Genomic DNA, 22,942 nt, shown 5'->3' on the forward strand with positions numbered 1-22,942 from the left:
AAATAGTGTCTACTGTGTTTGAATTCTGTCAGCAGTAATACATCAGATAATATAACATGTCTGTAAAAGGTGTTTTTAAAGGGTCCTATGTATGTAGTATTTTCAAAGCTATTGAAGCAGGTTCGATGCTTCCATACAAAGGCTAGAAAAGTGGGGAGTTCAATTTCTACTTAGCTGGGGGATGAGGAAAAATATACTCTCCTTAATTCAAAGAGAAAAACAAATACGAAAAGCAGCTGCAACTGCTAAAACTAAGTAGAATAACTAGGAAGGATTCAACAGCATAAAATGTCTACAGAGGAAGGTGCTATGTGTGTTCTGGATGGCTGTTGTCAGCAGATTAGATACTGGTTGTTCAACCCATTGTGTTGCTGGTACATGCTTTCTCCTGCTGTTCTTCAGATTGCTGTTGCCTTGCTTCCCCACTGTCTGGAAGAGCAAAGTGTGTTTGAAACTACATTTAATGCAACTGGGCCCATGTGCCACTGTTTGATAGCTGTCAGATCAAGACAGGTAGACTCACAAAACTTAGGCTGGACTGTCTTTTGGTCTGATCCATTTACTTTAGCATAAAAATCCTTCTTCCCCCTCCTCTCTCTCCTCTCACTACTTTGTAGGTTTTTGCTCTGGCAAAGCAAGTTTTCTGAAAAGAACCAGCCACAGAGAACTAGAGAACTCAGCTTTGGATACAGAAAGGGGCTGTTGCCTTTGTAGTTTAGGAGAGAGGGTAGGGGGTTTGTTTTGAGTTGTTTTGTTGGGGTTTTTTTTGAGGGGATTGTTTAGGCAGGGGAATGTGTTGCTGCTGTTTTCCCCAGAAACCTCCATGAGTTATGTAAACAAAACAGGAACAGATGAGAAGGCATTACTGCTTGTGGGATCAGAGGAGTATGCAAAGACAGTTGGTCATTCCCGGCATGTGCTTCCAGTATTTCTACAGATAGAGCTATGTGCTTCCTTATCTCAGAAGAGAAACAACTTGATACTCATAAGTGTATTGAAGGCGATACTTTTAGCCAGCAGAACTCTCAAACCCAAGACAGCCATAGACAGCATGTTCGCTTTCTCCACTTTCGGATCTGCTTAGTGAGAGAGAAAAGATGGGCAAGATCACAGTCTAGATTTGGGTATTGGGATACTGGCAGAAATTACCATGGAAAAAACACAGGTAATAGTTTCAGGGAAAGAAACAGACACAAAGGAAATTATGACAGAGCAGCATGGCAACAACAGGGGAGGAGAGCATCTGTCTAGATCGGATTTTGTTTCCTGTTGCTTGTTTGTTAGCAAACAGGCTGCCTTGGAAAAGCAGGTTGTGTTTAACAGGTAAGTTGTATTCTGCTTCCTCTACCCCTGAGAAAACACATTTCCATTTATTTGTCCCCAGCATAGTAATTTAGCTCCACGATCCGTTTTGGTAACTAACCTTGTGCAGAGATGTCTGTGGTATTGCAAATATTCCCCGTTACTGGTTCTTCAGCCTCCTGTTCTGTAGTGTGATAAAGAAAAGGTATTATAAACTACATCCAAATCTTCAACAGGATTAAAGAAAATGTTCACATGACCCTTCCCAAAGAAGCATGGGGCCAGTGCAGTCAGAGGCTCAGATGATTGGAAAATCATGCTAATGTTACTTTGAGGAGAACATTTCTCCATGCAGTTGCAAGAAACAAAATGTTTCCTGAGGGTTTTTTTTGTTTGTTTGTTCATTTTCTACTATTTGAATGAGCTTCATGATGACAAAAAAACAAACTCCCAACATTTAGAAAGCGGTTGAGGAGTAAAACAAACACACCATCACTCTAAATGTATGTTGGTTTTAGAAAGGCTGTTTCAGGCTGTGCACGAGGAGGTTTACTGCTATGTGGTGAAGTATTTAGTCATAAGTAAATGTACCTTTGAAAAAAAGATTGTCAGAATTATGAAACAGTGAGGCCTTTTATTTTAGATGCTTTGAAATACCTTTCAGCTCTACATGCTTAAGAACCAGGTGTTTTTCCCATTTCTGCCGGTTACTCAGGGCAATGCTTACTAGCAGGAGAAACAGCTAGCATGGAGAGACACCGTCTCCACAAAAAATTGCAGTTGTACCACAAAATTGTACCTGGCGATGTTGTGTTGGCTATAAAAGTGCTGCTGCTGAATTTGGCCATGCAGGTTACCTCTGCGTCGTTTTTCACTTGGACCACCTTAACAGCATTGTACAACCCGTCTGATGTCAGAATGGATGTACTCAGTTCATATATGACCTCACTGGAGGACATCTCCAAGCTGATGCTCTTTGTATAGACGTTTCTTGCCAAGCAAGCCGCTTTCTGAATGCTGCCATCTTTTTCCAGTTTCTTTGATTTCATCACAATTAGTTCTGGGACAGAACTTTTTTGTTTGTCTGTAAAAAAAAAAAAAAAACAGAACAAAAAAAAAGCATTGTTTGGACATGACTTGATGTCATTGCAAACTTGACTGGGTGCTAAGTCACCTAAAGTTCATATATACTGCAGCTCTGACTAATTCCTAGCATTATCAATGATTAACTGCCTTTGTTGTCATTACTAATTGCTGCTGCTTCCAAAAGATCCCATCAAAGACAGGAAGGGTGTTATGAGAGCAGTTTTTCAAAAAGAAGGAGCTTTAATTCCATAGGATTCTAAGCTTCCTTTTGCCAAAGCTGGTGCCGATATGTGAATTCTTTTATTTTTTTAAGGAAGGGACCTGCAAATGAGAAGAGAACTTCGACGCATACCACTCCTAGAGTTAAATTAATCTGCTTTCTCAACAATCAATATGCCTAAAAATAACATTTCTATCAAGGACTGTCTTACATATTCATGAGATGTGGGGGAATAACTGTTTTTCCTTTACTCTTCCTCCCCTCCCCCAAATCTTCTTCTGATGTGGCTAAAGAGTGGTAAGGCAAAGAGAAGTCAGTTGGTTGCTTCACTGTCATGCAAGGTTACTGCAGTGAATGACATTACTTGCAGAGATTAAATACTGCTGCTGGAGTGGGGAGACAAGCTTGATCTTTCCAATAAGAAATGCTCAGATGCTAGAAGGATTTTTGTCTCTAAGATAGAAAAGTAGGAGAGAAGCAATGAGAAGGCTGTGAACTGTGTATCTTTTGGGTCAAGTTACCAACAAACATTTTCAAGGCATGAAAAACATGCCCTAGAACTGGAGTTTTGAAAGAATCTAAATAATGATGACAAGTTTTCACAGGTTTCAGCATTCTTCCTCTTTCATGTATCTTTCACAAGAGTTACTCTGAAACTTTCAGATGGATTTTTTCTATTTTAAAATAATTTTAGAGTTGAATTTCCGATTCAAAGCAAAGTACATGAATGGCAAAGGCTTGACAACTGTAAAAGCCTGAGCTTCAACTATATAGCAGCAGCTTTCTCTGAGAACTTCTTGTAAGATAGACAGGTATTGAAGTAAGATTCACTATTACTAAAGTCATCAACAAACAGTCATGATGGCATGATCTTTTAAAAATAAAATACTTATGCCCTCAGGTCATGGGTGGAGAAACTAGAGTGACTTCACACATGATCAGCAACATGAATTATAATAAAAACATGAAACGGAAAGGAATCATCTAGTAAGCTTCATTGTGAAAAAGAGCTCAGCTTACAGATCAAAGAAAGAGTTCTATGTTCAGTTTGACAGGAGCATCCCGATGCATCTCTGTGCTAAAATGAAGTGCATTAAAGTTTGAATTTTACATGGCATCTGTCTTGCAGTTTGGTCAAGATCCCTCAGTTCTAACTTTTTTTTTTACTTTTTTTTTTTTTTTCATGACAGTATTTTTCAAGTTCTATTAATTAATCCTATTCCATTTCTATATTAATTCTGTTCTTTCTCCCCGCCCTGCCACATGCCAATACTGAGGTTAAAGCCAACCCGTACTCTACCGTAAATTTATCGGTTGGTTGTTCTACAAAAACAGGCACAACTCCATGCTTGTTGACACCTACAGCACATACCAAATAGGAATCAAATATTCCTGTGTTTGACCTATTCAGTTAAATTCAAGCTCTGAACAATTTCATAAGATCAAACTAGTACAGAAAAATTGCATAAGATTCCACTTAATGCTTTTGCATATTATCCTTCTCTCCCCTTGTTGGTGTCTTTCTAACTCTGAGAGAATAGAAATTCTTAGGAACTTAAAATGTCAACCTCCAAAGGAACTTTAGTTCCATTCAGACTGTCCAAACACGGACAGTCTAACAACTACTAAGAAATCATTATTAGGATGCCTCAGGAGGCATATGGATGTCAGGTTCCAAAGAAATTCAGCATGATGGCAGCCAGGACTTGCCCTTGTGAAACACAAAGTCTTTGCTAACTTGCAAGAAGCGTAATCAGCATTAACTTTATGATTAACTTGTCTAATTGCATATCAAAACGTTAGACATAGAAATACTGAAGTCTAATTAGTGACTTTAAATCATGGGTCAGTGGCTGCCTGAATTCTAGGACAAAGAAAAGGACAAAAACTTAAAATCTGAACAACAACTTGGATGAGGCTAATACATGAATAATACATACTTGGTTCCACCGTCAGTTGAGTCCCCTTCCCGAAGACAAGACCAGCAGTAACACAGTTAAAATGTGCAGATCAAAAAGGGCTCATTTTGCTTTTCCCCCTACATACATTTCCTTTCCAGGTGCTGTAATATGTTTCTGCTGGAGCCTGTTAGCCCTGTGCATTCTTAGTCATCTGAAAAGATCTTTAGAAGCTTTTCTTGTTTTCTGATCTCCAGTATTTCCAACTGCCATTATCAAGCTGCTTCTCTGGCACAACTCACTGGGAAAGATCCTCAGCAAGAGCTGAGCTGAGCTGCACAGGGTGCACTTGTAGTTAACATAATTATTTCTTCATCAGACCCCAGAGGCTCAGCTGAGTCCCAATATTTTGCGTTACATGAAAATACAGACACAAATTCCTACCACTGTTTCCTTTTGGGAGGAACATTTATTAGCACAAAAAGCTGTGCATCTTTTTCCCTTTCATCTTACAAAGTAATGGGAAGAGCTTTATGTTCTGTGATGTTCTGGGCCTTAGTTTTCTTAATGGAAGTTTTATCTAGAATAAACTAAACGAAACCCCTTATCTCAGCCTTCTAAAGGAGATTATGCCTTGAACTGTGACTAGAGACTACCAATGCATGTTTCCAACATGTCAAAAGCTACCTTCTCATACCAGAAAGCTAAGGACCTGTCTTAAAATGAGACAGTAAAAATCCATTGAAGGATAGGACACTTCACAGTAAATGTGAACCGGAGTATTATCCAGATTGGGAATAAAATGTAAGGTGCTAATTGTCAGTCATGCACTCCAGGTGTTTGGGATTAATGGAGTAATGCTGATATACAGAGGTAACACAGTTGTTCCTCTAAAGCTTTCCTAAGCAGACACAACCTGAGGATTCAGCTGGAAACTGGCTAGAAAAGAGTGCACTCTAGGCATTACTGCAGCAGAAAATTCTTACAGTGAACCCAAACCATCCCTTTGTCCTCCCTCACCTTAACTTTAACATAATTTTGAGAAAGAAAATAATGATACTTACTTGGTTCAACTGTAAGAGTGGTCCCCTTTCCAAATGTGAGCTTATCGCTCCTCACACTGCTAAGCCTTAGTCATATAAATAACTCTTTCCTCATGGTATTCAAAAGTGTTGTAAAAACAGGACATAAGAAGCCAGATATTTGTCCCAATTATCCATGTATATAATCCCACAAGGGTATCCAGAGTCACACTTTCTTCCAAAACTGGAAAGGGAAAAACTATAACTGAATAGCTCAATGATTTCAAACAGCTTGACTGAACACAGAATTTTCAAGTTCTTCCTTTCTTCCATCTTTTAGAAACCCTGTGAGCTCTGTATTCCCAGGATAAACAGAAATACGAGAAGTATTCTGCATTCATCTCCTTAGTCATTTCAGTCACCCATACCCTTTCCTCCCCAAAATATATTGCCTTTTTTCCCCATCACTGAGTTTTTGCACAGGTCCCTATGCTGTTTATATCATTGTGGTACTCCAGTCCCAAGCACAGCGATATATTCCATTACATAAACTGTTTCTTCCTTTCACTACACAGAATTGTGGATTATAGAGGCAGTCACATGACTTCTAAAGTGGTTTTTCTCCCAACATGCCACATCAAGAAACTTGATATGGCTTTCACAGAATGGTCTAAAATAAGACAAGAAGATTGAATTATCAGTGAAACCTTTAGGATTACTAGGCAGCTCTGAGTAGTCTCATGGAATCAAGCTGGACAGAAAGTAGGAAAAAAAGCAAGTCAGTACTTTCAGTGCTATTTCAAAGCATTAGTGAAAACCCTTCTGTGCTGCAGGAAGCTGTCTACTTTTTCACCATGAATTTGGTTGCAGTGTTCAGGAGCATGAAGAGTGTGCCTGAACTGGAGGGCTCTTAGAGTTTGTGTCTGGGGTTAAATGGTGCCTTAGGAAGTCCTCATGCTCTTTTAGGCAAGATGAGAAAGTAGACACAGTGGTTGTGCTTTGTTAGGCTTTGTTGATTGGTGATCAATTTCTGCATTGTTAGAACTACCTGAACCTTGATGGCAAGCAATGGACTCAATCTCTGCAACCCGGCAGCTTCAAGAGCCCACGCCTCCCTTTTCTATCAAAGGAGAAGCAGGTTGAGTCTGTGCCCATCAAGCTGGGAAATGGAAATTCCCATGAAGATGAAGACTAGGAGCTTACGGCTTCTGACAGTGAGAAGGAGGAGTGGATGGATCCTCCTGCTCACAGTTGGTTGCACAGCTGGCATTGGCAAAAGGGAATATGATCTCTTTGTAATTACTGAGACATGGTGAGATAGTTTGAACAACTGGAACATTGTCATGGATGGCTCCGTACTGTTCAGGAAAGACAGGACAGCAAGGCAGAGTGGTGAAGTGGCTCTTGAAGTGAAAGAGCACCTTGAATGTATCAAGCAATGCTTAAGAGAGAATGAAGAACCAGTTGAGAGCTTACGGGTAAGAGTTAAGGGGCAGGCTAATGTGGGTGACACTGTTATGTGACATTTACTTCAGGCCATCTGATCAGGATGAGGAAGTCAATGAGGCCTTCAACAGACAGCTGAAAGTAGCCTCACAATTACAGGCATTGGTCCTCACAGGTGACTTCAACCACCCTGAACTTTTCTGGAAAAGCAACACAGCCAGGCACACTTAGCCCATGAGATTCCTGCGGAGTGTTGAGGATAACTTGCTAACACAGGCGGTGGAGGATCCTTCCAGGAGAGGTGTACTGCTGTACCTAGTATTAATAAACAAAGGACTTGCTGGGGATGTGAAGGTTAGGGGCAACCTTGGCTGTAGTGACCATGGGATGGTGGAGTTCAGTATCCTGCATAGATGAAGTAAAGAACTAAGTAGGATTATAGGCTGCCCAGGGAGACAGTGGAGACACCATCCCTGAAGGTATTCAGAAAACATGTAGACACAGCACTTCAGGACATACTCTAGTAGGCATGGTTGGCTTTTTTCCTGGGTTCATGGTTGGACTCGATGATCTTAGAAGTCTTTTCCAACCATGAAGATTCTGTGATTCTGTGATTACCATGGGTTAGGGCTCTAGAAGACAGGCACGTCCATGAGAGCTGGTCTTATTCAAACACTACATCCTCCAAGATCAAGATCAGTTTGACCCTATGAGTAAGAAATCAAGAAGAGGAGGCAGGAGACCTGCATGGATGAGTGAGGGTCTTCTGGAGAAACTCAAATGGAAGAAAGAAATGTACAGAATATGGAAAAAGAAGACTGGCCACCTGAGAGGATGTTGTCAGAGAATGCAGGGCTGCAACGAGGAAAGCTAAGACCCACCAGGAATTAAATCTGGCAAATGGTATCAAAGACAACAAGAAGGGTTGTTTGGGTTTTTTTTCAGTATATCAATAGAAAAAGGATGACTACGGAAAATGCAGACCCGCTGATGAGTGAGGTGGGCACCCTAGTGGTGGAAGACACAGAGAAGGCTGAGTTATTGAATGCCTTCTTTGCTTCAGTCTTCACTGCTAAAACTGTCCCTCATGCATCCCAGACCTTGGAGGTAAGATACAAGGCTTGGAGAGAGGAAGGCTTTCCCTCAGTAGAGGAGGACTGGGTTAGAGACCACTTGGCCAAACTAGACACCCATAAATCCATGGACCCTGATGACATGCACTCACGAGTGCTGAGAGAGCTGGCAGATGTTATTGCTAGGCCATTCTGCATCATCTTTGAGAGGTCATGGAGAACAGGAGAGGTGCCTGAGGACTGGAGGAAGGCCAGTATCATTCCAGTCTTGAAAAAGGGCAAGAAGGAAGAGCCAGGGAAGTACAGGCTGGTTAGTCCAACCTCTGTCCCTGGAAAGGTGATGGAACAAATTACTCTGGGTGTAATCTCAAAACACGTGAAAGCAAGGAAAGTCATTAGGAGAGGTCAGCATGGATCCACCAATGAAATCAGGCTTGATAGCCTTCTATGATGTCTTAACTGCCTTGTTAGATGAGGGGAGAGCAGTGGATATTATGCACCTTGCCTTCGGCAAGGGTTTTGACACTTTGTTATGGTTTGGGAGACCCTGGTATGGTGTTGGACACCTATAGAGAGGGTCATTAGGACCCTGAAAGACAGGAAGGGGTCAGTATTCCTGCCCTCTTCCTGTCACAATCTATAAAAGCCAGGAAAGCTGGAAGTCGGTCCCTTCTCCCTTCCTGCTCCTTTCTCCATGCTGCGGCTTCTGCTGGTTCCTTTGGTTTCCCACGTGCTCGCTCCAGAATCCAACTGCATTGGCTGCTGGGAGGGGCCATGAACTTCTCCCCTGGAGCAGCCCTGCCTTCCCCATATCCCCCATATCTCTGCCATCATCGAGATCAGTTTTGTATAGAAATACTTATCTGTTCTTCCCCCACATTTTACCCTTTTTCCTTGTATTACAGTAAATTTGTTTCTAGTTTCAATTTCCAAAGTCTAAGGCTCTCCTCCTTATTCCCCTTCTATCTTCCCTTGCGAGGGAGGAGGGAGATAATAATAACAATTCTGTCCTTTTTTTTTTTTTTTTTCACCTTTAAAAGTTAAACAAGAACTGTTTCCCATAACACACTCACTAAGAAACTTAGGAAATGTTAGATGGTTAGATGAATGCACAGTGAGGTGGGTTGAGAGCTGGTTGAGTAACAGAGCTCAGAGGGTGACCAGTGATGCAGGATCAAGTTGGATGCTTGTAACCAGCGATGTTCCCCAGTGGTCAGTACTGGGTGTGGTCTTGTTCAACACATTCATCAATGACCAAGTTCACTGATGATACAAAACTGGAAAAGTTGGCTGATACTCCAGAGGGCTGTGCTGCCATCCAAACCTGGATAGGCTTGAGAGTTGGGCAGAGAGGAGCTGCATGAGGTTCAACAAGAGCAAATGTAAGGTCATACACCTGGGGAGGAGCAACCCCACACATCAGTATAGGTTAGGGGCTGACCTGCTGTAAGAAAGTGAGAAAGTGGTGGAAAGGGTTGGTACAAAAGCCCTCATAGTTTTTGGGAAATCAGCATGACTGCGTGTCTCTCTAAAGTGCCTGCACACAAGGGCATGGAAAATGGTGAACAAATGAGAAAGTATACCTCTGCTAGTAGTTTCAGGGCTGTGATCTCATTGACAACACAGAGATGTGGTGGGAGAGCTCACATGACCCAAGAACTGACACACATGGTAAAGTGCCAGTTAGTGTCCATTGCCTGGGCTCCTCTCCTGCATGGCCCTGTTCTTCCCCCATGACCTGGTTGCAGAGCTCTGGGATTATGGACATATTGTGCAGTAGCTTAAAGAAGTATGTATAGAGCCAGGCTGTTTAGGAAGGGCAGAGTGGGAAGCCAAGGAGGAGCAACTGCCCTGTCTGTCAGACAGCAGCTGGAATGCATGGAGCTCTGCATTGGGATGTCCAGTGAGCCAGGTAACAGTGTACAGGTCAGGATTGGAGGGCAGATCAGCATGGGTGACATTATCGTGGGTTGCTACTAGAGATATCTGCTCAGGAAGATGAAGCAGACAAGGGCTTCTTCAAACAACTGGTCCTCATGGGACCAGTCATGAACAACGCCAACAACTTTCATCAGTACACTAGCGAAAACTGCCTGTTTGCTTAGGCCCTGCTGTGCTGTCTTGACAGCAGATATCTGGCGTTGTCATAGTTGACCGAACCTGGGGGTTTCATTTGACTTTTATCTGACTTTAATGTTTTTGACTAATGGTTACTTGGAATTGTGCAGCAGTTTCTGAATTCTCAAGTCCAGTTCTAAGGCACAAAAAGAAACAGCACTGTTTCATCTGTTCAGAGACCTGCCTGGCTCCATGCTGTATTACTCAACATGTTTATTTGCATTTTTGTTGTTACTAACCACAAGGGTGTATTTCTAATTTTTAACAGCTTTTTTTAATACCAGTGCCCCTGTGTGTTCCATTGTTAACATCAACATGTTCATCTGCAGTTCCCTTTATTGTGTCAAATTGTTTTCTCCTTATTGCCTCACTTCTCCACGAAAGCCATCAATTTGGCTTTCAGTCTCTTGAAGTGCTGGCAGAACAAAGAGAACAAGCTCTAAATAGCCCTTGCCACAGGCCTGGGTACATACTGCTGCCCCTCTCATACCTTTTGCTTGCTGCTAAATCTTCCCAGAGCAGTGACATCACAGCTTGCTTGTCAGTGAGAGCTCAGCTGCAATTAAACAGCCTTTCTCCATTTGACTGACTGCAGAAACACACCTGTCTTCACAGCCTCCCAGCCACACGCTTGCATTTGTTCCATTTAAAAGCTGAGTTCTGCCTTTTTTTCTTTCTCTGTCCTGGTGCATCCTCTCCAACACATTGCAGGAGACGCTCCAGCACTGCCAGTGAGATGTTAGAAGGAATGTTTAGAATCTCTGTCCCACAAAGTGACACTGAAAACTTCTCACCGAGTTCTGTTTCAGGAAACATCAGAAGTCCTCCTTTCCTCTAGAAAAGTCTCCTAGTCAGAAAAAGATATATTTTAGAGGGGAACTAGCAGGTGGTTTGTGCATGTATGGTGTCTTAAATACATCAGCCCTTGCTGAAAGATCTACACTGCTTTTTTCCAGAAGAAACTATCCAACATAATTCTTCTTTGATCCCAAAAAATCTCCATTTGTACTTTAAAGCAAATTCCTTTCTTTGGGAACAGCTCACTCTGAGCCTAGCTCCCAGCACCTGATTTCATCACACATTTAGAAGAGGCTGTGTCCACAGCTTTTACTGACAAGGAGAGCTGGTCCTGCAATACATCTGTCAAGCAGGTGACTTTTCTCTTAAAGGATGTGGTGGACATTATGTTCTTCCAGAACCATCCCATTCAACCCCTTAACCAAGACAGAAACTGGTCATAGATTCAAGGTGATCTCTAGACAGAATTGTTTTGGTTGGAAAAGAACTTTTAAGTTCATCACATCCGTGACACCAAGCTATGTAGTGCAGTCGACACACTGGAGGAAAGGGATGCTATCCAGAGGGACCTTTACAGGCTTGAGAGCTAGGCCTGAACAAAGACCAAATTCAACAACACCAGGAGCAACATCATTCACATGGGTTGGGACACTCCCAAACATGCACAGATGCTGCGAGAATAGATTGGGAACAGCCCTGTGGAGAAAGACTCAGGGGTGACGGTTGACTAGAAGCTCAACATGAGCTGGCAAATCGTGCTTGCAGCCCAGAAAGCCAACCATATCTTGGGTTGCATAAAAAGTGGCCAGCAGGTCAAGGTAGGTGATTCTCCCCCTCTGCTCTTCTCTTGTGACACCCCTCCTGCAGTGCAGAGTCCAGTTCTGGAGCCCACAACACAGGAAGGACATGGAGCTGTTGGAGCGAGTCCAGAGGAGGGCCATGAAGATGATCCGAGGGCTGGAGCACCTCTGCTGTGGAGACAGGCTGAGATAGCTATGTTGTTGAGCCTGGAGAAGAGAGAACTCCATGGAGACCTTAGAGAAGCCTTCCAGTTCTAGAGTATAGCAGGACACTCCATATGCCTCCCTCAGTTTTCCTCTACGATTCAACTGCTTTTTGTCCCATTTGGGACAATTGGCATAGTCAGCAGGACCCCCTAAGGTTGGAGGAGAATGTGGAATTAATGAAAGCCGCTAACTATAGATGTTAGACAAGTCCAAAAATTAGTTACATCACCAGAGGACTGGAACAGTGATATTTGGGAGAGATTAAATCTTAAAGAGGAGGATTATAAGGAGGACAAATGGCCTTCTCTGCCAGCTCCAGCCTCTTCCTGAACAGCAGAGACCAATACCACTGCTTCCACAGCAAGTGTGGTCACTGGAGGCTTTACCAAAACTGTTCCTCCTGTTGTTGCTGCCTCCTTCTCTGCTGCAACAAGTGCTGTTGTGGCTACTGGTGCTCCTGTAATAGGCACCACTCCTGCTGTGGGAAGGGTTATTACTGCCCACACTGCAAGCACCGCTCCTGCTGTTTCTCTAATGCCAGTTGCTGCATCCCACTGACTCTTCCCCTGGAACAATTAAACTTCTAGATTTCAAAGATGAGAAGGAAGCACCACTAAAAATGAGACCTGTAATCAAAACTGAGGTATCAAAGGGACTGCAAAGAGGTCAGAGGAGAACTAAAATTAAGATTGCATCTTGAAATCCTCTGCAGATGTCAAAATTACAGAATAAATATGGGTGGCAGCCAAGAGAAACAGGAAGTCAGTATTTATGGAAAGTGTGCCTTACTGGAGGAGAACCAGTAATACTAGATAATACTGAAGCCGGTGGGTTTTGAAGTCCAAAAGTCCAGTTAAATCTTGGTCCCGGTCCTGACGACCATCCTTATTCTATCACTAATCGAGTTGCCTATTGAGCTGGAGGAACAGATCCACAGGATAGGGGAGAACCAACTAGTATACCCACTCATTGAATTGATGGTCTGCTAACTGCTATTACAAAAGCAGCCTGTTTACAGGCAATGCATGATCATGCTGACCCAAATCACTGCTGAGGTGAATCCTGATACGATAAAACCACTATTAAGGGGTGCTCTGGCAGATCTGAAAGGTTATTTGGGAAGGTGCAAAGATGGCACTATAGAAGATCAGCTTCACAATCAGGAATTACAAGCTGGTCAGCCAGGATGGCTTATTCCTATGTGGGCAGAATTCTTACACATAATAACTCATGCAAGAGATACAGGCTGGTCAGATTCTAACAAGCAAGATAAACCACCAGACAAAGCTTTAAAACATGAAGGGCAAATATGCTTCAGACTCCAGGTGCAAACTCCGACTTCTGCTCTTGTGATAGAGGTGAAAAGAAAAACGAGCCTCCCTGCACAGCAGAGCAACAGCATCAGCTTTGGAGGAAGGCACTATCCTTGGAACTCCCCTGCACATTGTTACAAGGTCAGATAGCATCTTGCATACCAGAAATGGTGGCTGACACAGAACAGCCAGTAAAAAAAAATAATTAAAAAATAAAATACATGTATATAAAAAATTAGAGTGAGAGAAACCGAAAACATCCTGCAGGGTGGATGGGGAGGAGAAACCCAGGTTCCCTTGACGGGAGAGAAAAAAACTGTAAGCACCAGGCAAACTTTGGGTCTCCTCTCTCAATGTATTATGACCTGTCAGTGGTCTGGTAAAGCAGGGCCTGACATTTATTTCTGGACTATTAACTGCCTTTAAAAACAGGCATGCTGACACTAAAACTACTGCTGTAGGACTTTGCTTTTGGTTTTCTACTCTTTCTACCCCAGACTATATACAAAGTGGTAATGTATACAAAATATACAATCAGTTCACAATGGATTTTTCCTCCTTTTCAAATGGGGTAACATGTTCAGCTTTTCCCTGCCAAGGCAGTTTTCTCTTTTATTTTCTTTTACGGTATCCTACTGGATGGTGGAGGCAAGTAGTCCTCAGAAGGAAATTCTACTTCTGACACCAGATGCCAAGCAGCAATGCCACATTCCTGTTACTATTCCAGACTCTGGCAATGCTGTTTCTCTAAATCTGTGGTCAAAAAACCCCAGAACGGCCATGGTCTCAAGCTTACATCAAGTATGCTGGAAGAAAGGGGGTACATCCTTATGTGAAAGGTTTAAATCTTTTCACTGTAGTTGTGCACAGAAATAAAAGGTACACAGGAGAAGAATGGTGAATTCACCAACTTCAGGAAACAGTAGGAGAAAAAATCAAAATAGGGTGCCGGATGACTAACAGAACTACCTGTAGAAAGGCATCTCTGATTTCTGTGCATCCCATCGCATTTAACTCCTGCAGTTATAGATAGAAAGCCATTTATCTTAGATGAATTACATTGTTGATACAATTTTACATTAGCCCAGCCTGCTTATGTGGTTTGTTTCTGGGCTCGTGATATTATTAGACTACCATTCAAATTTGAAATAGATACTGCAAAACCAGTAACAACCACTACCTCGATAACAACAAAACCCATAGCAACCTCTGCTTCCACTATACAAATACAAGATAGAAAACCTCTATCCCCATAGATTTCAAAGGTTGGACCATATGCAATCAAATTAACTGAACAACAGGAAAACACTGATCATCTTTTTTTAGTCATTCAAGAGAGTGGAATTGTCTATGCAAGTAGATATTGCTACGATTGGACCAGAGTGTTCACCTTTTTGGATGCATCCTGTATCGGATGGTCCTCTTGGGGCAGTGTCATCTGGTATCCTTGTTCTAAGAGAGATACCACAGGCATTTTGGGAACTGAACTGGATAATTTAAACACCGTTGATGCAAAAATACTTGCCAAAAAACTACATGCAATAGTGAATGATTTAAAAACCATGGACCAATCTTTGAGATCTTTATTGGCTTTAGGAACTAACCCATGGTTAGCCTCAATTATTTTTTCTAACTTAGAGTACATGACAATGATCATCAGCAATTGGCCAATGCTTTAGAAACTGCTCAAAGCAATATCTCATTAGCACTGAACTGTATCCAAGCTTAGTTATGGGTACAATTAATGAATGCTGCAATAATTAGAGAGGGAGAAAATGAGCTTTTACCTATGGAAATTAGGAAGATGATCTGGAATCATGCTATAACTTTTGAAAAGAAATTTCAATCACGGTGGCAACTTGTTAATTTTGCCTATGATTCAAACAGCAGCAACATCCTTGCCTCTGTGCTAGTCATACACAATGCAATAATATACATCCTTTATCCCATTGTGGCATTGGGAATCTACAGTGGCAACACTGTCCTATACCCTATAGAGCATCAAGCATGGGCTTGGAAAAAGTCACAGAAATAACAGAAACAGTTGATACTGATTCTTGCATGGCAAAGGGACAGTATGGATTAATTTGCAAAGGCAATGCCCTAAGGGCTCGAGACATTTGTCTACTGAACAGTGTGTTTGTCATTTTGAAATGTGTTCTGATGATAATTCTGAATCTATCATAGTACATCCTGGGGAAGGGTGTGTATGCTTAAGAACTCTCTGTAGCAATTGAATAGAAAATGAAACAGTACAACCTGACAATCATTCAAATCTGTGTGTTTGTAGTTTCGCCTTTATATTAGGGATGTGACTTCAACTACTCTGTGCCCATGACCACACACTAGACTTTACAAGAAGATGACATGTTGTACAACACCATATCTCCAACCCAAATGGGGATGGAAATTACTTTGGTCAAGAAACTATTACATGAACTGATGTAACAATTGAAAGAAAAAGGCAGAGAATTCTGATTACAGTACATTGTGACACAGACAGAATACACCTGAAAAGACTGTAGAGCTCTGAAGAGTCAAGAAGCATGGAGAGCACCAGCAGCGGAAAACCTTGTTTGGATGTTCACCAATGGCAACTGGAATTTTGAACTCAGTTTTACATCTTACCAAAACATTTTCAATATTGGTGAAATTATGTCTGGTTTTAGCAGTTGTACTATGTTTAAAAGTATAGTGAACAAACTGCAAAATGCAATTGATCCCACGTAAACCACATTAAAATATTAAAATAGCATAGTAAAAGAGAAGAATTAGTCTCTCTCACTGTATTTAATTGGATTTAATTTAAATTAACACCAATATACAGGCACGGGTTTTCTCACACATTTTAAAACCTATTTGTGATGCATTCCTATAAACGCATTTCCTTTTCTAGCAGGGAGGCAAGACATTCCTGCATTATCACTTCATGAGGTAATATGATTAACTGCAGTCACAGGGTGGAATGTAGCAGGACGCTCCATCTCTCAGTAGTTTCCTTCTATGATTCAACTGCTTTTTGTCTCTCAGTTTTGCAGGCCCAGACCTGGAGTGGAAACATTCCCATGAGAAGGGAAAGGCCCAGCAAGCTCTGAGCTGGTAACAACCTTGACAGATACAGAGGCCAAACTGACATACATAACACCAACTGCTCTCTGGCGTTGGAAGAAGTCTGAGCCCAGCCCAGCCACGACAAGACCTGAAAAGGCGATAAAATGAATTAACAGATAGACAAAAGAGTTTACTTGGTGATAACAAGACCTTCATGGTTTTTCTACTGTTTTCCTTTTATTCTCCAATGAGAGATGTTGGAGGTATGGATAATGGTTAAATGACAGCAGTCAATTCACTTTATTCTACAAAAGCCTGGTCCCAGCTTTGACTGGGGTGGCTTCCTGTACACTTTCTCAGGAGGTTGCTGGACCTTCTCTCCTCTAGAGACTAAGTCTCGAGAATGAACATCCACCCAGGGACACCCAGCTGTGGCTGGGCAAGGGTGAGAGATATTAACTCTTTAATTGTCTTTATTAGCAAACTTAATGTCCAGTAATCTTAATCACTGAGTTTTAAGATTATAGAATCCTTTAAAAGTGAAAATTAATGTTTTAGGCTTAGTATAAAACTTGATAATAGCTAAGTTGCTAGCATTTTAGTGGTTAACCTTTATTGTTCGATCTAAATACAAGCAATACATTTTATTGTTAATGTACCTTTTGCATTCTAATTCAACTTCTGTTCCAGCCTCAGTGTTTCGCTACAATCTGACTGTGCTTGTGCCTTCTACTGTAAGTAGTTAGGACCCCAGTGTTATATGCAATGAATCTTGATCTGTGCATATACCTCTCATCTGCCATCCTGTCCTGTTCGGGACACAGAGGAGATTATAAAAAAGCTGAAGAGGGACACTTTCTAAGGCACTTAGTGAAAGGATGAGGGAGAACTGTTCCAAGCTGAAAGAGAGAAGAACTAAAAGATATAGAAGGAAGAAATTCTTCACCATGTAGATGGTTAGACACTTCCAATTTGCACAGGGAAGTTGTGGATTCCTAGAAGTGTTCAAGGCCAGGCTGGACTGGGCTTGGAACCACATGGTCTAGTGGAAGTTGTCCCTGCGCATGTGTCTTGGTTTGAGCCAGGATGAAGCCAATTTTTCTTTTTACTGATTTTTTTTTCCTTCAGTAAGCTCTCTTGTAACTAGCAACAGTGTGTTCTGCTAGGCTGATAAGACAGTGGAATGTTTTTCTAACTACTGAGGCTTCAAGGCTGCACCTGCACTCTGCCAGCTCAGACACTATGGGGAGATCTGTGACCCCCCCGTAGGAGGCTGAGTTAGATGGACAGCAAAATTGGCCAAAGATATTCCATTCCATATATCTACGTAAGCTCAGAGGAAGGTCAGAGATCACAGAAGACAACTTCCTTCCTTCTTCTTCTCCCCTTCTCTTCCGTCCATGGCCGGCGTCCAGGGAGGACTCTGTTCATCCGTCACCGTCGATCCTCAGGCTTGATCTCTCGTGACCCCCATAACTCTCTGCTTTCTCCAGCAGCAGCTTCGGGATTCCTCGGGACTCTTCCCAGTTCAGGGAAGTGCTGTGGGAGTTGCTGGGGTGGGGGGAGGCGAGAGGCTTTTGCCCACACCTGAGTATATCTGTATATAATTGTATATATTTTCTTGTATGATTCATTAGTGTTTTAATTAAAGCTGTGCAGTTTAGTTTTCAATCCAGCCAAGTCTCTCTCTTTTTCTCTCTCTCCTTCCCTACCTGGGTGGGAGGGGGAGGGGATCGAGAGCATTGTTGTCGGACCTGAGTCAAACTTTGACAGCATGGCAGGGGCAATGGAACTAGAGGATCTTTAAAGTCCCTTCTAACTCAAACTATTCTATGACTTTACGATACCCAGGAAAAAGTCACTCTGCTGCCCAGCTCCTGCAGCTGCACTACTCTGAGGCTCCTTAAACAACATGAGGTTTCAAAACTCAGTTCAGCTCTGGCTCTTCATGTTCAAATTTCAGTTCTTCAATGCTTGTTGAACTTCTGCTTAAACAAAAAATTAAAGAGAAAACCACATGTTACAAGAGCAAAGGCTTAGAGAACTGTGACTGTTCACCCTGGAGAAGGCTTGAGATCTCATCAATAGAAACAGGTGAAGGGAGGGTGCAGGGAAGGTAGAGCCAGGCTCTTTGCAGTGGTGCTCAGCGATGGATCAAGAAGCAAGGCACAAACACTGAAACACAGAGGGATTAATCTGAACATCAGGGAGCAGCTGACCAAAACCAGCCAAAAAGAGATATTCCATACTGCATGACATCATGCAAAGCAATAGAAGCTGGGGAAAAGGAGAAGGAAAGAAGGATCTTTGGAGTTACAACATTTGCCTTTCCCATGTAGTCATCATGCATGAAGAAGCCCTGCTTTGCTGAAAATACCTAAGTATCTGCCTACCAATGGGAAGTAGAGAATTAATTCCTTACGTTGCTGCGTTTGTACTTGTAGTTTTGCTTTACATATTAAACTGCTTGTATCTTAACACAGACTCTTCTCACTTTTACCCTTCCGATTCACTCTCTCAACCTGCTGCAGGTGACTAAACAGACAGCTCTGCATGGCATAGCTGTCTACTGAGGTTAGGGATGGTAGGCTGCCCACAGCCTTCACCTTTTCAGGTTTGAATACGTCCAAGAATGGTGACTACACAGCCTCCAATATTTACACACACTGACAAATCCTCCCATAGCATTTTCTTCTTTATGCTAAATCAACCCAAATCTCTCAGGCTCTACTTGTAGGCCTTATGCTCCCTTCCTCATCTTCTCGGCCCTTCACTGCATTTGCTCTGGTATATCCATGTCTTCGTTGCACCGGGGAGCCCAGAAGTGGACACTGTAGATTAGTCCCACCATTGCTGAGCTCAAGGGCAGTCCATACTAGCAAGCAAGGAGTCAGGGGAAGGTTTTTAGATTTGTTCTTATTTCTCATTATCCTATGCAGATTTATGTTAATATCCCCAGGCTGAGTCTGTTTTGCTTGTGACAGTAACTGCTGGGTAATCTCCCTGTCCTTATCTTGGCCCAGCAGCCTTTCATTGCATTCTTCCCTTTGTCCAGTTGAGGAGCAGGAGTGATGGACTGGCTTGGCGGCCATCTGATGGCCATCAAAGGTCAACCCACCCACCATACTGTAACAGGATGCTCTATCTCTCAATATGCCTGCCTCAGTTTCCCTCTATGATTCAACTGCTTTTCGTCTCTCAGTTTTGCAGGCCTGGAGTGGAAACATTCCCATGAGAAGGGAAAGGCCTAGCAAACTCTGAGATGCTAACAACCTTGAAAGGTACAAACAGAGGCCAAATTGACATACATTAACACCAGCTGCTCTCTGGTGTTGAAGAACTCTGAACCCAGCCCAGCCTAGCCACTATTAGGCCTGAAATGGAGATAAAGTAAGAACAAACAGATAAACAAAAGAGTTTGCTTGGTGAGAACAAAGCCTTCATGTTTTTTTCTACTGTTTTCCATTTCTTCTCCAATGAGAGATGCTGGAGGTATGGCTAATGGTTAAATGACAGCAGGCAATCCACTTTATTCTATAAAAGCCTGGTCCCATTTTTGACTGGGGGAGTTCCCACACACTTTCCCTGAAGCTTGCTGAACCTTCTCCCTCTGCCTGCCAGAGAGACTGATTCTTGAGAATTATGGTCCACCCAAGGACACCCAGCTGTGGCCTGGCAAGAGTGAGAAATATTAACTCTTTCACTGTTTTATTAATAAAATTAATGTTAAGTAATCTTCATTATGAAGTTTAAGACTGTAGAATCCTTTAAGAGTGATAATTAATATCCTAAGCCTAGAATAGAATTTTATAATAATCAAGTTGCTGGCATTTTAATAGTTAACTTTTGTTGCTTGATTTAATTACAAGTAGTAAAATTCACTGCTGATATACACTTTGCATTCAAACTGCACTGCTGTTTGGATCTCCCAGTTTCTCTATGCTTTTCCTGTACTTGCACCTTGCATGATGAAGAGTTTAAGACCCCAACATTACCTGCAATAAATCTTGACTAGTGCGTATACATCTCACCTGCCATCAGTTCTGTCAGGGACACAGACCTTGTGTAGTTCATCCTGGAGCAATGGAAGAAACTGGGCCATGCTGGACAGAAGCCCAGGTAAATGGGCACTCATGTGCACTTCACCATTCAGCCTCTGAAGTTGCCACTTCATAGATTCTCCTGCATCATACATGCTCTTAGCCCTTCATCCACACTTCCCTTCATCACCCTTTACTGCAAGCACCCCACAGGTCTGTTTCCTGCACCTGCCATTCATTGTGTGACACCAAACTGTGGTTATCAGGTGCTAGAAAGAAATGTTGAGAGATCTGTATTCCTTCTCAGTCAGTTTTTAGTTCCCTCTGCTGCAGAGTTGCTCCAGGGTGAGCCTAGCAGCACAGTAATACACTGCTTCATCCTCATGCCTTGCCGACAGAATCTGCAGGGTGCATCTGTTCTTGGAGCTTTCCACTGATCCCTTAAAGCGATCCTGGAAACCTGTTCCATAGGCATCACCCTCCCGGTAAATCCACTCAAGAGAGCCACGTGGCCCCTGTCGGTACCAAAACATGTAGTACCTGTCCATTCCGCCTCCACTCATGCTGCACTGGAAGGTGACTCCATTGCCCTCTTGCACAGCCAGTTCCCTGACATGTTGCTCCAAGGCCACCTGGGCAGTGACTGCTGCAGTGAGGAAGAACAAGCCATGATCACTCCAAGATTCAGCAAACGTCAGGACAATGCTAGTGAGGGCACTGCAATGGCACTGGATGAGCAGGAGGACTAAATATTTTGTCTTTCAACGCAGCTGACCAAGATGGGCAAAGGAATCAAGCTAGTACGAGGAATCAGGGCTCACGAGGAGGGAGACGTCCCGTTTCCCTCTCTCCTTTTCTCTGTCAGACAGGAACTTTTCCTGATTCTCCTATTTGAAGCAGGAAGCTTTTGCACCATGGGGAAGCAAATTCCTTTGTCTTTGCCAAGCTGGAAAAACAAGGAACCCACTCTGCTGTTCCTGAAACTCTTCTGAATGTTCACGGTGGGGGGTTGGGGCACACAATGACATCTGACAGCCAAGTGCGGCTTAAGCCCTAAGTTGCTGTCCTCAACCTGGTAGCATCTGACACTATCCCACAAAATATCGTGTATTTAAATTTACATTGGAGAACATGGACTTGATGAATTGACCACACAGTGGATGAGGAATTGGCTGGATGTTGGCCTTCAAAGACTTGTGGCAAATGGCTCAATTTTCAAATGGAGACCAGTGGCAAATGGAGTTCCTCATGGGTAGGTACTGGGAACAGTGCTGTTCAGTATCTGTGTCAGCATCATGGAGAGTAGAATTGAGTGCACCTCAGCAAGTTTACTAACTATACCAAGGTGTGTGGTGTGCTCAACACTCTGGAAGGAATGGATACTATCCAGACGGACCTTGACAGGCTTGAGAGTTGGGTGCCTGAAAATAGCACGAAGTTCAAAAATGCCCAGGGTAAGGTCCTGCACGTGGTTTGGGGCAATCCCAAGCAAAACTAAAGGCTAAGTGGAGAATGCATTGAAAGCAGCCCTGAGGAAAAGGACTTGAGGGTGTTGGTCAAGAAAAGGTCAAGATTCATTAATTCATGCTTGCAACACAGAAAACTAGTTGCATCCTGGGCTGCAGCAAAAGAAGCAAGACCAAGTCAAGGTAGGTGATTCTCCCCCTCTGATCTTGTGAGACTCTGCAATACCCAGAGGAAAAGTCACTCTGCTGCCCAGCTCCTGCAAGCTGCACTACTCTGAGGCTCCTTAAACAATATGAGGTTTCAAAACTCATTTCAGCTCTGGCCCTTCATGTTCAAATTTCAACTCTTCAATGATTGTTGAGCTTCTACTTAAACCCTTTCTCTGTTTCATTCTGCCTGTGAAAGAGACTGAAGAAGGAAGAACAAACCATGAACAAATGTTACTCCTACTGCCTTAATGCTCCAAGGCCCAGCACTAGGATCCTAGCAGGAAGCTTGCGTTGAAGCTACTCTGGATTTCCTGTCACCCTGCAAATGGTAGAGAAGAGCGCAAAAGTAGCCAGTAGTGTCCAGGGAATGCAGGGCATGCAGGGACGGGTAAGACACGGACTGGGAATTGTCCTGGGAAACCCTGGCTCGACCCTGCTCTACTGCTCCATAATATGGATTACCCGAGGCCCAACAGTTGGATACTAACTCGAATCTACCATTCGGTGTCTGACGGTACCACCCAACTGCGTAACGGACGAAACTGCAGCCGGACCCGCGGCAGGAGAGAAGCACAGAGTCCCTGGGTGCTCGCATCCCTCCACTGGCCTCCCCCAGCCTCGGCTGCGCCCGCACCCCTGCAGCAGAGAGCACAGGCAGCCGGGCAGGGCGCGCCCCGGGCCCGGGGATGTTCACCCGCTGCCCCAGCAAAGCCCCGCACCCGGGAAAGGCCCCGCTGCCCTCCTGGCGGCTGAGGCACCGCGGAGCGCGACACTCCGGCCCCGCTCTGAAAGCCTCCCTCGCCCTTCACGCTCCCTCTGTGCCTTCTCTCCTCTCCACTCCCTCTCCCGTTCTTTCTCTCACCCCCTCCCTCTCGCGGGAGAAGCCCCAATC

At 43.3% G+C, this 22,942-nt stretch overlaps 2 gene segments (V, D, J or C); both read right to left on the reverse strand.

Moving 5' to 3' along the window:
- Positions 1-960: 960 nt before the first annotated feature.
- On the reverse strand, positions 961-20,922 carry LOC104393576. The segment is given in 5 exon segments: positions 961-1,076; positions 1,424-1,486; positions 2,102-2,386; positions 5,571-5,635; positions 20,744-20,922. Coding segments are annotated over 5 exon segments (708 nt in total).
- Positions 20,923-22,324: 1,402 nt separating this feature from the next.
- The window catches only part of LOC104393577, a 3,270-nt gene continuing 2,652 nt past the window's right edge, over positions 22,325-22,942 (reverse strand). Inside the window, 1 exon segment of the V gene segment in view lies at positions 22,325-22,686. Within this exon segment, the coding sequence occupies positions 22,325-22,686 (362 nt within the window).

The sequence above is a fragment of the Chaetura pelagica genome, unplaced genomic scaffold (genome assembly GCF_000747805.2).
Source record: "Chaetura pelagica isolate M959 unplaced genomic scaffold, ChaPel_1.0 scaffold678, whole genome shotgun sequence".
Classification (NCBI taxonomy): domain Eukaryota; kingdom Metazoa; phylum Chordata; class Aves; order Apodiformes; family Apodidae; genus Chaetura; species Chaetura pelagica.